This window comes from Procambarus clarkii, chromosome 10 (assembly GCF_040958095.1).
Source record: "Procambarus clarkii isolate CNS0578487 chromosome 10, FALCON_Pclarkii_2.0, whole genome shotgun sequence".
Classification (NCBI taxonomy): Eukaryota; Metazoa; Arthropoda; class Malacostraca; order Decapoda; family Cambaridae; genus Procambarus; species Procambarus clarkii.
In genome coordinates this window covers 13311014-13328899 of record NC_091159.1, presented here as the reverse complement: position 1 = coordinate 13328899, position 17886 = coordinate 13311014, and the positions used below count along the sequence as shown (strand labels likewise).

The 17886-nt window shown below is 50.0% G+C and overlaps 1 protein-coding gene across 4 annotated transcripts in view; it reads right to left on the bottom strand.

The window, feature by feature from the left end:
- The window catches only part of LOC123747089 (AT-rich interactive domain-containing protein 3A), a 455735-nt gene that overhangs the window by 11920 nt on the left and 425929 nt on the right, over positions 1-17886 (bottom strand). For all 4 annotated transcript variants that reach the window (XM_069321604.1, XM_069321600.1, XM_069321603.1 and 1 more), the window contains one exon: positions 17038-17312. In XM_069321604.1, the coding sequence (XP_069177705.1) occupies positions 17038-17312 (275 nt within the window). The remainder of the gene's footprint in view (positions 1-17037; positions 17313-17886) is intronic.

Below are 17886 nucleotides of genomic sequence, written 5' to 3'. Positions count from 1 at the left end.
TGACCCACCGCTTGCCTGCCTCCCTGGCAGTGATGGGGCCTGACCCACCACTTGCCTGCCTCCCTGGCAGTGATGGGGCCTGACCCACCACTTGCCTGCCTCCCTGGCAGTGATGGGGCCTGACCCACCGCTTGCCTGCCTCCCTGGCAGTGATGGGGCCTGACCCACCACTTGCCTGCCTCCCTGGCAGTGATGGGGCCTGACCCACCACTTGCCTGCCTCCCTGGCAGTGATGGGGCCTGACCCACCGCTTGCCTGCCTCCCTGGCAGTGATGGGGCCTGACCCACCACTTGCCTGCCTCCCTGGCAGTGATGGGGCCTGACCCACCACTTGCCTGCCTCCCTGGCAGTGATGGGGCCTGACCCACCGCTTGCCTGCCTCCCTGGCAGTGATGGGGCCTGACCCACCACTTGCCTGCCTCCCTGGCAGTGATGGGGCCTGACCCACCGCTTGCCTGCCTCCCTGGCAGTGATGGGGCCTGACCCACCGCTTGCCTGCCTCCCTGGCAGTGATGGGGCCTGACCCACCGCTTGCCTGCCTCCCTGGCAGTGATGGGGCCTGACCCACCGCTTGCCTGCCTCCCTGGCAGTGATGGGGCCTGACCCACCGCTTGCCTGCCTCCCTGGCAGTGATGGGGCCTGACCCACCGCTTGCCTGCCTCCCTGGCAATGATGGGGCCTGACCCACCACTTGCCTGCCTCCCTGGCAGTGATGGGGCCTGACCCACCGCTTGCCTGCCTCCCTGGCAGTGATGGGGCCTGACCCACCACTTGCCTGCCTCCCTGGCAATGATGGGGCCTGACCCACCGCTTGCCTGCCTCCCTGGCAATGATGGGGCCTGACCCACCGCTTGCCTGCCTCCCTGGCAATGATGGGGCCTGACCCACCGCTTGCCTGCCTCCCTGGCAGTGATGGGGCCTGACCCACCGCTTGCCTGCCTCCCTGGCAATGATGGGCCTGACCCACCGCTTGCCTGCCTCCCTGGCAATGATGGGGCCTGACCCACCGCTTGCCTGCCTCCCTGGCAGTGATGGGGCCTGACCCACCGCTTGCCTGCCTCCCTGGCAGTGATGGGGCCTGACCCACCGCTTGCCTGCCTCCCTGGCAGTGATGGGGCCTGACCCACCGCTTGCCTGCCTCCCTGGCAGTGATGGGGCCTGACCCACCGCTTGCCTGCCTCCCTGGCAGTGATGGGGCCTGACCCACCGCTTGCCTGCCTCCCTGGCAGTGATGGGGCCTGACCCACCGCTTGCCTGCCTCCCTGGCAGTGATGGGGCCTGACCCACCGCTTGCCTGCCTCCCTGGCAGTGATGGGGCCTGACCCACCGCTTGCCTGCCTCCCTGGCAGTGATGGGGCCTGACCCACCGCTTGCCTGCCTCCCTGGCAGTGATGGGGCCTGACCCACCGCTTGCCTGCCTCCCTGGCAATGATGGGGCCTGACCCACCGCTTGCCTGCCTCCCTGGCAATGATGGGGCCTGACCCACCGCTTGCCTGCCTCCCTGGCAATGATGGGGCCTGACCCACCGCTTGCCTGCCTCCCTGGCAGTGATGGGGCCTGACCCACCGCTTGCCTGCCTCCCTGGCAGTGATGGGGCCTGACCCACCGCTTGCCTGCCTCCCTGGCAATGATGGGGCCTGACCCACCGCTTGCCTGCCTCCCTGGCAGTGATGGGGCCTGACCCACCGCTTGCCTGCCTCCCTGGCAATGATGGGGCCTGACCCACCGCTTGCCTGCCTCCCTGGCAATGATGGGGCCTGACCCACCGCTTGCCTGCCTCCCTGGCAATGATGGGGCCTGACCCACCGCTTGCCTGCCTCCCTGGCAGTGATGGGGCCTGACCCACCGCTTGCCTGCCTCCCTGGCAGTGATGGGGCCTGACCCACCGCTTGCCTGCCTCCCTGGCAGTGATGGGGCCTGACCCACCGCTTGCCTGCCTCCCTGGCAGTGATGGGGCCTGACCCACCACTTGCCTGCCTCCCTGGCAGTGATGGGGCCTGACCCACCGCTTGCCTGCCTCCCTGGCAATGATGGGGCCTGACCCACCGCTTGCCTGCCTCCCTGGCAGTGATGGGGCCTGACCCACCGCTTGCCTGCCTCCCTGGCAATGATGGGGCCTGACCCACCGCTTGCCTGCCTCCCTGGCAATGATGGGGCCTGACCCACCGCTTGCCTGCCTCCCTGGCAATGATGGGGCCTGACCCACCGCTTGCCTGCCTCCCTGGCAGTGATGGGGCCTGACCCACCGCTTGCCTGCCTCCCTGGCAATGATGGGGCCTGACCCACCGCTTGCCTGCCTCCCTGGCAATGATGGGGAAAGACCCACCGCTTGCCTGCCTCCCTGGCAGTGATGGGGCCTGACCCACCGCTTGCCTGCCTCCCTGGCAATGATGGGGCCTGACCCACCGCTTGCCTGCCTCCCTGGCAGTGATGGGGCCTGACCCACCGCTTGCCTGCCTCCCTGGCAGTGATGGGGCCTGACCCACCGCTTGCCTGCCTCCCTGGCAATGATGGGGCCTGACCCACCGCTTGCCTGCCTCCCTGGCAGTGATGGGGCCTGACCCACCGCTTGCCTGCCTCCCTGGCAGTGATGGGGCCTGACCCACCGCTTGCCTGCCTCCCTGGCAGTGATGGGGCCTGACCCACCACTTGCCTGCCTCCCTGGCAGTGATGGGGCCTGACCCACCGCTTGCCTGCCTCCCTGGCAGTGATGGGGCCTGACCCACCGCTTGCCTGCCTCCCTCGCCAGCCCGTTCTCAGTATTTGCCACAACGTACAAATACAGCGCCTAAATATAACCTAACCACAAATGGACGAACCAAAGCAACTCTCTTAACTTACCAATCCCTAGAAAACGTGGATATCTGTGAGTCGCTTATCAATCATATTACTTTGCTATCCATACGTTACGGACCATACCGTACAAAATGAGATGTATTAGTTGAGAGGGCGGGGTGGACCAGCTCCCTGCTTGTCCTCGCGTGGCTTCCTGCCTGGCCATACAGCCATCAGTCACACGACACAAGGCCAAACAACATTGGTACAACTAAAGCAAGCCATACCTAATTGACTTACTGTGTCACAGGTAAAGTGAATAACAACCGTGTTACTTATCTTGTGACGCATCTAATTGCCTTGTTTGCTACTGTGGTGACATGTCCAACTACCTTCTTCATCTACTGATAACGTTTTTACCTTTTTGGATTTCCCAAAGGCATTATTAATCATCTTGCCACCTTCCAGGTGTCTTGGTACATTACTATGTTGCTTCCTGGCTAACGCGTCAGGCAGCGGAGACACTCACTTGAGTTTCTCAAGTGAGTCAAGTACACCAAGCAAGAAAATAAAGTAATTTTCATTGTAATGGTTTAAGAGAAAAGCCAAATCTTAGAACACTAGTATTATGATAATTCTAAGGAAGGGGGGGGGGGGGGGTTAGAACCCTTGTATCTACAGTGTGGTCTTCACATGCGATGCGATGGCTCTTCAGCGCGCCCCTGAACTAATGAACATTCTTGAAATTGGAAATGTTAAAATTTCGTCGCGTCTTTAATGTAGTGAGAGCCAGCAAGAGGTGGTGGCGGCAGGTAACAATTAACGGAGGTAATATAAACAGATCCGGGGCGCTGACCATTGACGTAGAGAGAGAGAGGCACAAAAGCCTCATTATCATATCGTTTATGGACAGAATCAAACCTTATTGTGTTGGTTCCTTTGAGGCGGAGGGAAGAGACCCGCCTCTGTCCGGTATTGGGTGTCTGTGATAGAGCACGCGGGCGGTGGTACGCAGCCCCATCAACGCCCACACATGGGAGGTACGCATCCCCCCCGCCCCCATCAACGCCCACACGTGGATGACGCACAGCCCTCATCAACGCCCACGTATGGGTTGTCGGAAAACCCGACACCATTTACTAATATTCAATACAATATGCAGATAATATTGCTGCTGGGTAGTATAAATAAATTCACACATAGAAGACAGCAGTGGAATTTTCAGTCAATAGAAAACGGAATATTATTGCCACGTCGCTAATAATTTCACCATCTAATTCTGTTAGGAATTATTCTTAATACAGCAGTCTTTGGACTGTAAACATCATAAAACAATCTCACTTGAATTAACTTAATTATTAGTACCAAAATAGAGTAAATGTGACCTTTCTACCACTTCTTGATAATATATAATATGATTACTGCTATTTCTAACACTAGTACTCCAGTACATTAGTTGGAGGCCAGCCACACCCACAAAGTGGGTCGATTGGCACATTCATCAGTGTTCATACTGGTTGTCTAAGATATAACAACAATAAGGCATCCCCATTTTAGTTAATATATATATGTAGTCCAATACTGTAGTGAATGTCGGCTAATCAATAATTTATATCATTAACTACATATAAACCCCCCATAATGTGTAAGGAAATAGATTTGTGGGAATTTTAAGAAATATAGTCCGCTTTTAACACTCGTACAATTTGCTATCGAAATGTATAAATTAAAGTAAAATATAAATTACTATATATATTAATATAAAATAAATATAAATCTCACAGGTCAATTTCCCACATGGGTGACGCACAGCCCCCCATCAACGCCCATTTATGGGTGGCACAGCCCCCAATCAACGCCCATTTATGGGTGGCACAGCCCCCAATCAACGCCCATTTATGGGTGGCACAGCCCCCATCAACGCCCATTTATGGGTGGCACAGCCCTCATCAACGCCCATCTATGGGTGGCACAGCCCCCCATCAACGGGTGGCACAGCCCCCCATCAACGCCCATCTATGGGTGGCACAGCCCCCATCAACGCCCATTTATGGGTGGTACAGCCCCCAATCAACGCCCATTTATGGGTGGCACAGCCCTCATCAACGCCCATCTATGGGTGGCACAGCCCCCCATCAACGCCCATCTATGGGTGGCACAGCCCCCATCAACGCCCAACGGGACACGAGTGAGGAGTCATCACGAGTGAGGAGTCATGGGCAGGGTCAACGCAATATGAGGGAGCAGACAATAACTTGTCATGAGAAAAACGTTCCGGGACTGGACACTACACCAAGCTTGGAGGTCACGTTTATGACATCCTGAAGACCAGCTTTATCATGTCGAAGTAGACAGGAATAGTCGACTGTATCGTCCAGTAATGACTGCCAGGACTCTGATCCGAGCAATAAGATGCCAAGGCTACCCTTATACGTTAACTCGTTTATCGTCTTGCACCTCGAGACAACTTGATGTGTTCTTGCCAGACTGGAGCGGCAGACCTTGGTGAGGCGTGGCCAGGCTCTTGCTACCTAATCTTGAAGGGGCGTGTCCAGCCGAGGCCCCGGAGCAGAGTGGACAGAGCACAGGGCCGAGGCGAGATGCTGCCCCAATATCCCCGACACATGGCCACAATTCGTCAACATCCAACTCGACTCACGTAAAAACGAGGAACAATCCAGATTAAGCATGAATAGGTGGAGGGGTGTCAAGGTCGCGCCGGGGCTCCCTGCATACACGGGAATCTCGCCATTAATTACCTTCCAGATAAAGTTACAAGTTAGGACGGTGGGCGTGGATGGGATAGGTACCTGGTTCGCCGCCCTTGTGGGGTCTATCAGCGTAGTGAGGCTGCTGGCGGCTGATCCATCATCTCTTATCCGCCTCCTCATCCTTCCACTGATCATTTCTATCCATCTTCGACTCATCCATATACGTCTTGGCCTCGCCCCACTCTTCTTATCCATCCTTCCCATACGTATCATTACATCTTTTACCTTAATTAATTTATGCCTTGAATTTACATCCAATCTGTGTCTGGCTTACAACGAACCTCCAGTTTAACACAGCCAGAGACGTCCCACACTTACAGGGAAGTACTCGAGGCACAGACACAGTGAGACACAATGACTAAGACACACCAAGAGACCTTCGTAATACCAAGAGACAAACTACAGCAGTCAGCCGTACGAAGACTACCTCAAGGCGACTGAGAACACCACACCACTGTCCCTCCCTCGGGCCCACAATCAACACACCCTCGCTCCTCCCTCCCATCTCCCTCCCAATATGCAAATGCAAAATAATTATTCACCTTGGGTAGAGTTCCAATTAACAAGTGAGGAGACTAAGCGAAATTAATGACTCGCCCAAGGCTCCTAGAACCAGCCTCAAGAACCAGCGGGATCATTCCCCACCTTCCACTCCCTCAACACCCCTCACCCCTTCTCCATCAATCACATGCAGGTCCTTCCAGGTCTCTCTCTCCCCCCTCTTCTGCCGCCACCACCACCACTCTCTCCCACAGCTATCTTACTCTCTAAAAGTAGGAGAGACATAAGTGTATATACAGGATATATGTAAGCTGGTCAGACTTGCATTTCACCTTTGTAAACGTACACTAAAATATACTTCGAACACTGATGATGTAGGACAGTCGTAAGTCTGTATGTATGTAGGTTAGATTAACATTTGCCTTGGCACCTTGGCACTACAATCACCTTCGTGATTGATTGTCAACAAATCACTGAACTATGTTTAACTGGTTAAACAGTTAAAAAAGTTCAACTATTTAAACAGTTATCTCTGAACTATGTTTAACTCTGTCCATGGTGAACAGATGAAAATGTATATATGCTGGTTAGCATTGTAAATGTGTAGCCACGTTTACGGTAGAAAAAATCTGTCTTGCAGATTCACCTGTCGAGCTAGAATTCTAACTTTTCTACCCTCTGCGGTCCTGGTAAACCAACCAATTGCTCTCTTCCAGTTCCATTAACCACTTTTTTCAGATTAGCCATCCACACACACACACACACACGCGCGCGCGCGCGCTCGGGGGGGGGGGGGGCTGATAGCTGAGTGGAGAGCTCTCTGTACTCGTAATCCAAGGGTCCGGGTTCGATCCCGGCTGATAGCAGAAACAAAATGGGCAGTTTCTTTCAACCTGATGCGCTTGTTCCCTAGCAGTAAATAGGTACCTGGGAGTTAGGCAGCTGTTACGGGCTGCTTCCTGGGGAGGGGGAAGGGGGAATTAGTAGTTAGTAACAGTTGATTTATTGACGGTTGAGAGACGGGACCAAAGAGCCAAAGCTCAACCCCCACAAGCACAACTAGGCAAGTACAGCTATGGCTTCTAGGTGCCACAGACATGACGTGCAAACTTGTACACAGACCCTGGGTACCCTGGGGTACGAGAGCAACCTGTCCTGGTACTCGCCACCCAAACTGGCCAGATCCATCATTCAATCTTCCACCTTCTCAGCGCATGCTTAACTGAACATCATCAGCTACACTTGGGTGCTACGAGAGGTGCTTTGCCCTCGTGAGACGGACGAGCGGGAGATGGAGGCAAGGGTTAGAAGGAGGGAGGGAGGGGGGGGGCAGGGAGTCGGTCACCCTGCTGTGTGGTAATCACCCCCTGGTGCGCCCACCATCCCGCCCGCCACACGCCCTCACCCCACATTACTGATGGGCCCTTACTCATCTCTCGATTAAACCGGCCACCTGTGATATGGCCGCCCTCGCTGGCTGCTCCAGCAGACGCGTCAGGGGTCGCACGTGGGGTCCCGGGACGTCTTCTTCACCTGGTTGTTGGCCTCTGCTGGTGTCGGAGGCTGGGAGGGAGCCCATGTTGCCCGCTCACCAAGTAACCTCGGCCAAAGTGCACACAGATATTTGAATGAATGTGTGTATGTGAATATTATTTTTTGTACTTTGCTCACAAATATATTCTGCAATCCAACATGTTCAGAGGTTTAATAAAATGACTGAGCCCAGAACGCGCCACAAGTGTCGTCGGTGTTGGTCGTGAAACATGTAAATAAGTTCTATAACCAATCAACACTTTTAGACGATCGTTGATGTAGTGGTTATGATACCAATTAAATGGGGTTCTGGGAGTTCTACTCCCCAAGCCCTGCCAAAGGCCAGGCTTGACTTGAGAGTCTGGTCCACCAGGCTGTTGCTTGGAGCGGCCCGCAGGCCCACATACCCACCACAGCCTGGTTGGTCCGGCACTCCTTGAAATGGTTATGGTACCGGTGCTGTTGGTGGGGAGACCCCCGGCGGCCTAGGTTCAAGTACTCTGAAGGGTCATTGTTAGTTATATATATATATATATATATATATATATATATATATATATATATATATATATATATATATATATATATAAATCTATATTATAGTAAGTCACTCGGATCGTCGGGGACTAACTCGGGCCAGAAATATTCGAAAGTGTCTGGAATGCATTAAGTCACCTTTGAGCGTCAATCGATCAAAACTGACACGATTTAAAGAGCTTCAAGGAAATGAATGTAGGTTGTAGGCATCATCCCCCGTGGTTACCGGGGCCGCGCCGAGCCCTAAAACACACACTAAAATATCTTTTGAGACCTTCGGCGACCCGGGTCTGTCGAGTATCAAGGATCCTCACGACTCGAGACACACTCATCCACTCGTGTCTAGTGTGTGTGGTGTTGTGTGTAGTGAATTAGCTGGAGAAATCTACATTATAAGGGAAATTCTTCACACCCTGCTGTGAATATGAAATTGCCACACAATTGAGCTTCGCCACCCTGGCTCAATTGTGTGGCAAGGGTAGCGTAGTAAGAATAGTGTGTGTGTGTGTGTGTGTGTGTGCTGAGAATAAAACACTGTACGTGACTCTGTGTGCAACTCTAAAAATTCGGCCTCTGGTAATAGAGAAGGCATGGGAGGGTCGGCTCCAGGTAACGAGTAACGTCAGGTTACCTGGTTCTGGGGGTTCTACTCCCCAAGCCCGGCCCGAGGCCAGGCTCGACTTGTGAAAGTTTGGTTCAACAGGCTGTTGCTTGGAGCGGCCTGCAGGCCCACATACCCACCACAGCCTGCCAATCCCTCCTGCTAATACAATACTGGTGTCATCAGGCAACTCCTTCTTTCCTATCATAGTCCCCAAGTGCTTGTATCTCCACCGTAACTCTTCTTCCCTTAAAGTGGCTGTCTCAGCCCCCCTCCCCCCCCCTCCCATAGGACATAATCCCCCCCCCCATCGTACAGATTTACCATCAAAGTACAAGAAATGGATCGGGCCATAGAAGCTAAAACTAAGACACTCTTGTTGGTAATAATTGAATTACATAGTACAAAACTGAACTACAGAGGTGAGGGGGCGGCCCAGGGTGGCCCAGCTCACTGCCTCACCAGGTATGCTAATACAGCGTGCTAAAATATTAGAAAAGAGTGTAATATGTTGTGCATACCCGCTGTTCTCACGGGTCTGGACGGCAGGAGGGTGTAGAAGAGATGCTGGAAAGTGGAGGAGGAAATAGAAAGGAAGACATAAGATGAGGAGGAGGAGGTGGTAGAGGAAAAAAGAAGTGGTCGTAAAGAGTGACGTTGAAGAATAGGAGGAAACAATAGAGGATGAGAAAGAAGAGGCGAGTGAATGTTGTGGATAAAGAGGTTCTTGATGACTTTGGACTATCTTATGTATTTTTGCGTGTAGTCACGACGGCAGTACTAACCTGGCCGGCAAGAATCCGGTCCCAAGCCGGTCTGGTGAGGATGTCCTGACACTAAACTCCGTAAAAGCTTACTACATAGCCGGGCGCCAAGTGTATAAAACACATATAAACCACATAAAGCACATAGGGAGTCGTTGGGGCCGGCCTCGGAGTCATAAACACGGCAGTTGGCCGCTAAAATAAATCGTTAGTGGCAGGTCCAGGCAGATTCCCGCCAGATATCATTTCCCGCCAGATATCATGGTCGCCCACTATTGACCATATCTTATGGTTTCTCTTTAGTATTTATTGTCCATATTTGACGGTTCATCTCTATTTGTTGTACATATTTGACGGTTCATCTCTATTTATTGTACATATTTGACGGTTCATCTCTATTTATTGTACATATTTGACGGTTCATCTCTGCTATTTATTGACCACATTTGAAGGTTTGCTTCTTCTATATAATTCACATATTTGGCGACAGCTACTTATTGCCAATGATTCCTTATAAATTTACGTTTTCCCAAGGATTCGGTGGATTTCTATCACTGTTAACTAATATAACCACTAACATGACTTCCAGCCAGGTACAGCACAATGCACTACATTGACTAACATCAGCTCCCTGGAACCGGCTCAATTTAGCAATAATCTGACAATGCAATTCTTCCGGTCACACCAATTCTTGTCTATAGTTGCGTAATAATAGTTGTATAATACTAATTTTCATCCCCCAATTCCTCAAATCCCACTGCTGCCACCATTATATATATACTCCAGGCACACCATGGATGCATCAGGAATGTCACAGATACTCTATGCACCAACAGTACCAAGACAGATTTGTATGGGGATGGGGGCCCTGACAGCTGAGTGGATAGCACTCGGGATTCGTACTCCTAAGGTTCTGGGTTCGATCCCCGGCGGAGGCGGAAACAAATGGTCAGTTTCTTTCACCTTGATGCCCCCTATTCACCTAGCAGTAAATAATAGGTACCTGGGAGATAGACAGATGCTACGGGCTGCTTCCTGGGGGTGTGTGACAAAAAGGAGGCCTGGTCGAGGACCGGGCCGCGGGGACGCTAAACCTGGAAATCTCACGATAACCTCAAGATACGTCGTCCTTGGAGTTGCTTGTGACAAACGTAAGTAGTTTTCTTCATAATCTAATCCCCCCGTGTTTCTGCGCTATAACTCCATTACAGGAGCCAGATTAATTTGTTTTGCCAATAATAACAATGCCCACATAGTGGGGACATAATCAACGTAACAGGAGCACATATACAAGTTAAATCTTCCATACAACTATCATTAACAATTTGTTCAGCCATTCGCTTCCTCTCGGTATGCTAGAAATATGACCATGGATGTATAAATGACAACCCAAGGTACAGTGCTGCCTATAATGTTGTCTCATTAGCAGTGACATGGAGAATGTTGAAACGCATGTCCGGAGTTAATATTAATGACCTAACACTTCCAAAGAATGAAAGTCATCCCTGTGGATTTGTTCAATAATAATAATATTAAGTATTATATTTAATATACAAATATTATACTAGTATATGTAACTATATATATATTATAATATATAATATACTTTTATATACAATATTATTATTATTATTATTATTATTATTATTATTTACAGAGTAATCACACTAACGTGACTGCTTCAATGAGAAATTCAGTAAGAGTCGTGATGAGGGTTCAAACGAATGCGGTGGGTAGTCCCACGCACTCGCCCCAGACAATCGGGCCACGACATGGTCAAAAGGATTGCAACCTGGAGTTCTACTGAACACACAGGGAGTTCCTGAGTCTTCTACTGAAGCCGGAACAGGATTTTACACAATATCCGCCATGCACTGTGGCTTTTGTCATCTAGGAATGTTCTACCTCTGACACTCCTTAGCAGTGTATTGAAACCTCTTTCAATACACAGTAATGACACTAACGTGACTCCATCAATGAGAAATAATAATAATAACAGGTAAGGCGAGTTAATCCTATCATGAAACTTAAGCTCATTTATGAATGACTATTACACACATGTTGAGCACTCTAGCTTTCCTCTGTGTCAACTCACTTACACGAATTTGTGTTCAGAGTGATCCTGATCCAAACTAGTCCTGGACATGTGGGTAATCCAGGCTTTGTTCCTTATTTTACACTTTCTTTCCCAGATATATAAAGTCACAGGTTATAAAAGGCACTGCACCCCCGGAGCCAGCCTCTCCCCTATGTTTACTACAGGTTATGACACTTGACCAATTTTCTTGTAAGGACAGTGCCCAGGGCAATTGGCCCACGGGAATACCAGAGGCCTAGTGGTGATTGGCCTTTTGGGTACACGGAGGTGGGGACCTGAGGAGGAGTCATAGCACCCTGGGAAAGAATCTTAGTTAATTCGTTAGTGTGAGCTTAGATCAACTGGGGGGATGAGTGCTGATCAGCCCAGGGAAGATAGATAAGTCTTACTGGCTGGCTGGATAGTTGCCGAGTCAATGTAACTGCTGTTTTGAGTTTTGTCATAGTTGGTAATTTCCCATCATTTGCTTCGAGGATAGATTGTTAGAATAGGATATTATTGAGTCTTATTAACAAATTGTTTTTAAAGTTTAATTTGGCATTTTAGTTAATTTTTCCTTCAATTAATCTTTGAGCATAACACCTTGAGCTGATTTGTTTTAGATATTTAAATTGATTCTCGAAGTGCATTAATAACTTCTGTAATTATAAACAAGAACTAATAATTAAGAACTTACTCGTGATAATTACAAAATTAAGTATAAGTTCTGTGTTCATGACTTCTTAATGAGTCAGGGACGAATGTCAGTAATTCATCAATGTAACAGTGAGGATGGTGGCGACAGAATAACGTCGTCAATCGGTGGTCTTATATAATTATCCTTTTGGTTATGTAACATTCAGATAGTTTGAACACTTGGGTTTTCTCCCATTCATATGAAACAGGCTCTCGGATTTGCTGAAAGGTTAGATAGTGGCTTGTTCCATGTTGTGCATATTTAACTCTAAGGATAATTATTAAGGGTATAAACTGGTGAAAGGTAAGATGGACTTCACGATAAGTGGTAACAGCGGTGTTGACCATAGTCAGTCATTACACAAAGGTGGCTTCATTACAAATGGTGCCATTACACCCTCGAAAATCAACTGGTAACGAACACATCAATGTTGACGTTTTTACATCTGCACTACTGCCAAGTTAAGAGATTATTGGGTCGTGATGTTGTAGTGTGTGAATCCCAACACTGCCAGCTAGTCAATGTTTGGCATCTCATCATAGTAATTGTTGAGTCTGTTGGGACCCCCGACATCTTGAATGGTTGTAAGTGTTCTTGACTGATATACTTTACTCCAAGTATCATCTCTCGAATTCGTTCATCCTCACTATATTCACACCATACGATCACCTTCCCGCAGCTAGACCAAACGCAAGAGGATGCCGTCCTGGGGCTAGATTCACGAAGCAGTTACGCAAGCACTTACGAACCTATACATATTTTCTCAATCTTTGGCAGCTTTCTTTACAATTATTAAACAGTTAATAAGCTCCGAAGCACCAGGAGGCTGTTTATAACAAAAACAACAGTTGATTGGGAAGTTTTCATGCTTGTAAACTGTTTAATAAATGTAATTAAAGCCGTCAAAGATTGATGAAAGATGTACACGTTCGTAAGTTACTGCTTCGTGAATCTGACCCCAGCATTACCTTGGCGCACAACGTTAATTACCATCAACAAACAGAACAAAAAAAAAACAAATTCACAAAAACACAGGTCGTGTTGTCGTCATCTATCACGAAATGAAAGCTCATTTAGGGAGGCCGCGGCCACAATCGTCTGGGCCCAGCCATCCATCATTATCTTTACATGATCACCGTACGCTTGAGCCCTTGCTGCTCCGACTAGTCCTCTTCCCCCTCAGCCCCAGACATTCTTAATCCACAGCTCAGTCCCTGAGAACCCCTTAGTCTTCAATCGTTCAATCCCAGTCCTCCTAACACCACTTAAAAGTGCCAATGTCCCTTAGTTTTCTTCTCGAGTAACCATTTATATGGGTCCCTACTAAGATTCTTGCCTCAAACTGTAAGTAGCGGCGTCTAATAGCCTGGATGCCCAGACCACCAACCTTAGATCTAAGCCAGGCTTAGATCAGAGGCCGAACCGCGTGGGCATTGATCCCCGGAACCAGCAAAAGGTAGGTAGCCCCATCTTCGTAACGTCCTCTCTACAATGCCTTGGTACTATATCAAAGATGTTCTGAAGTGGTCAGCTGGTTCTTGAGATATAGCATTGCACAGTTTTATGATCGACTCAAACGTCGGAGACTGGTCGGTCGAGCAAGGGCCGACACTCGACCCGTGACACTCTCCTACTCGTCCCTTGAAGCACTTACCAATCCAGCAGGATTGTTCATCTTTATTTTTGTGGGGGTGTTCCAGTTGAGGCAAGCCGCGCTTAAGGCGTGAGTGTGTGTGTGTCGGTACAAGCCAGGGGTTAAGCCGGTAGACCACTGTTAGCGAGGTCTTAGGAGGGCTTATTAGGGTCTAAACTCCTAAGGCCCCTCCTGGCTTAGGGTCGAGTCTGGTCCCAGGCCAGGCCATGGGACGTAGAACTCCCGAACCTTCTCCAGGTATGCTCCAGGTAAGTGACTTAAAGCCAGTTATGAAGCCCCAAAACGCGTGGAATTATTTCGCTTCACTCTGGCTGCTTGTAAACCACAAGCCAGGGTACCAACCCGGAGCCCAAACTCCCTCACTTGGTTGGTTGATTGACATCAAGCCACCGAAGAGGTGGCACGGGCATGAATAGCCCGTAAGTGGTAGATTTGTTTGGAGTGAATGTGACCTTTGGTCGTGAACTCACTTGGTCTCAACTCCCTTAATTAAAGGTCCCAAGACTCACTTTCAGGATATCTCTCACCAAACAGGCTCATTTTTTCCCTCACCACACTCCCTCCTCCCTCACCACACTCCCTCCCTTCTCCCTCACCACACTCGTTCCCTCCTCCCTCACCACACTCCCTCCCTTCTCCCTCACCACACTCCCTCTCTCCTCCCTCACCACACTCCCTCTCCTCCCTCACCACACTCCCTCCCTCCTCCCTCACCACACTCCCTCCCTTCTCCCTCACCACACTCCCTCTCTCCTCCCTCACCACACTCCCTCTCTCCTCCCTCACCACACTCCCTCCCTCCTCCCTCCCTTCTCCCTCACCACACTCCCTCCCACCTCCCTCACCACACTCCCTCCCTCCTCCCTCACCACACTCCTTCAGGCCCAGTCTGGCTCCGAGAGTGGGACTCATTGCCTGGTTGATGCCATTAAAGCGAAAACATAATTTACACATTGTGGTTGATCCTCCATGCAATACCTCGACGCAATACCCACACACCTCGACACCCACCACTCCAAACATCCACCACGCTACTACGACAGCGATCTCGGTAGCTCTCAGGAACAGTATGGTGGTTCATAGAGGTAACGGCAGGCGACCAAAGTGGTTCTGGAGGACCATGGAAGCGTCAAAAGGTGACCAAAGTGGTTCAAGAAGCACCAGGAGTAGATCTCAGTGGTTCAGGAGGCACCAGGAGGCGACCTCAGTGGTTCAGGAGGCACCAGGAGGCGACCTCAGTGGTTCAGGAGGCACCAGGAGGCGACCTCAGTGGTTCAGGAGGCACCAGGAGGCGACCTTAGTGGTTCACAAGTGACAGGAACAAGGGTGGTGGTTCACAGTGGTGCACAAGACGGGGGCGGCTGTGACAAGCAGGGCAGCAAGTGAGCCTCCGGGCAATAGTGCTCTACCGCCCCACACCTACGGCTCTCGCTCCTGTACGGTGGTGGAGGAATGTCGATCATGGTGGCAGGTGGCCGCCTCCGCCAACATGACCGCCGTCGGTTCACCATTTACATAGGTAATGACGGAGAAGCAGATAATTGCAATATTGCAGTGCGGCTGTACAACTGTGCAATGTTGCCAGGAATCACACTTTCCAGGAACCACTAACGTCCAGTACAAGTCCGCACCCGGACATCATGTTGTCCGGTGGGCTTGGTGTCCAACACTGGTGTCCAGTGGTAGCTGTGGTCACTGTTGGCGTCCAGTGGTGTGCAACGATGGTTATCTTGAGATGATTTCGAGGCTTAGCGTCCCCGCGGCCCGTTCCTCGACCAGGCCTTGGAGATAGTTGGTGACGATCAGAATCAAGACCTATTATCTCAACAGTGTGAGTGCTAGTAACCTGGTATTGGCCGGTGATGACACCTGTGGCACACTCCTCCAGGTGTCCGTCATAAGACCCGTGCCAAAGGCGGCATCGCTGGCAATTTGTCGTGATGCGGATGTGTCAAACTAGACAGACATCCCGTCAATAATAATGACAAACGACCTCCCTCCCTCTGCGACTTCGCCGGCCCGCCCGGACGCCTCGGCAGGACACAGCGCCCCCACAACCTTCCTCCCCGCGACTCTCCTCAGATCTCTTTTCTAACCGATAAAGGAGTGACTTCGCAATTACAGCCCCGCTCCTGTGTCAGGTAAGTACAATGCGGGCTCACTATAGCCCGTGCTACTTGGAACTTTTTGTTCCGCGTAGCTGAATCTAAAACAACACCAGTGACTTCGTCAACTCGGCTACCAACAGCAAAGGGCTCGTCATCTTCCATGGGTCTTAGTGTCGCGGTGCAAATCTTGTCGCAGGTATAGAAGATGCCTGGAGAATGTCTGGGGTGGGTGCTCTCGAGTTCTACTCCCTACATGAACATAAGAACAAGAAGAAACTGCAGAAGGCCTAATGACCAATACATGTGAGCTTCTGGAAGCACTATCCCCAATGGAATATCTGTGTATCAGTCATCTTATTACTCTTAATTTATCAATTAAAATGGATCTAAATTGTATAACCACTCCTAATATTCATGTTGTATGGGTTTGTAATTTGTTAAACGTGTATTGGTCATTATGTATTTTCCTCCTGTTATGTTTTGGCCATTACTCAGCCTGCAGTTTCCTCCTGTACTTATGTTCATGAATTTTAAAGACATTTTTTACCTCACACGTCGCCTTCCAGCCTATATATTCAGATGCTGTTATAAATTGATTCCTCAGCACAGGGTATATCCTTTCGAAACCAAAGATCACATTCACTCCAAGAAATCTACCACTTACGTGCTACTCATTCCCATGCCACCTCTTGTGGTGGCTTAATCTTCAACAATCCTACATTGATTGAACTTTTGAAGATGTATTGATTAACAGAAATATGTTCGGTACGCGATGGCCTCACTCCATAAAAGTCGGCGTTCGATCCCCGACAGTAAGTGCCAACAATCATCAATGTACCCACCCCTCTGGCATGAGCAAAAGGTTCTGTATCGAACTTCACATTCTCCCGCTGGGTGGACAACACGCACACACATGCGCACACTAATATGTTACTGCGTAAAGAGCGAGCACACGTCCAGCCTCTAGAGGCGTCAGCAGAAGGGGCGTATAATCAAACAACAATAGGGCAACACTCACCCAATAGGTAGTCTTGAGCCGCCAAGGGATGCGCCGTACCATTGCCATTGAGTTGCGGTCGAGGAACTAAACTCAGTGGGTTCTGGAGGTTCTGAAGGTTCTGGAGTGACTGGAGGTTCTGAAGAGGAAGGAGAGGTGGTTGGACGGAATCACCATAAGTGCCATAGGAGGAGCGGCGTCCTTCCCTCCGGTTGCCATCAATGGCACTCTGTAGCTCGGATGGGTTGGAGAGCTTCATCTTCTCGCACTCTAGAGGGTACAAGTACTTCATGTACCTGTAGGGAAGGAAAGGTGGAGAAGTACATGTTAGTCTCATGACCAGTTCAAAGCCAAAATAGTACAAGATGTATTCCCGTGGGAATACATCTTGGGTCTAAATCTCGTAATCCTAGAGGATAGGAGAAAGAGGGGATATGATCACAACATAGGTGGTAGTGAGAATAAACAAGGTGAACAAGGATAGTCATTTAAAACTGAGATAGCAGGACAATACACAGGTGGAAGCTGGATATGCAGATGGGGCGAAGAAATGTAAGGAATACTTGTACAGTACCTGTATTGCTCCTCAACAAGTGGAATTCAGTGAAAGTGTTGTGGAAGCCACTCCCCTCCACAACTTTATGGCGTTATTCGACAAAGAATTTTAACGTCAGAATAGTTTTATTGTGACCCAAGAGAGAGAGAGAGAGAACTAGGCGAGGCATAAGGAAGTAGACCTCAGGCCTCTGGAGACACTATTAGGCGAGTACCGTCACCAGTCTTCACCACCACTCCCGTTCCCTCCACCACTCCCGTTCCCTCCACCACTCCCGTTCCCTCCACCACTCCCGTTCCCTCCACCACTCCAAC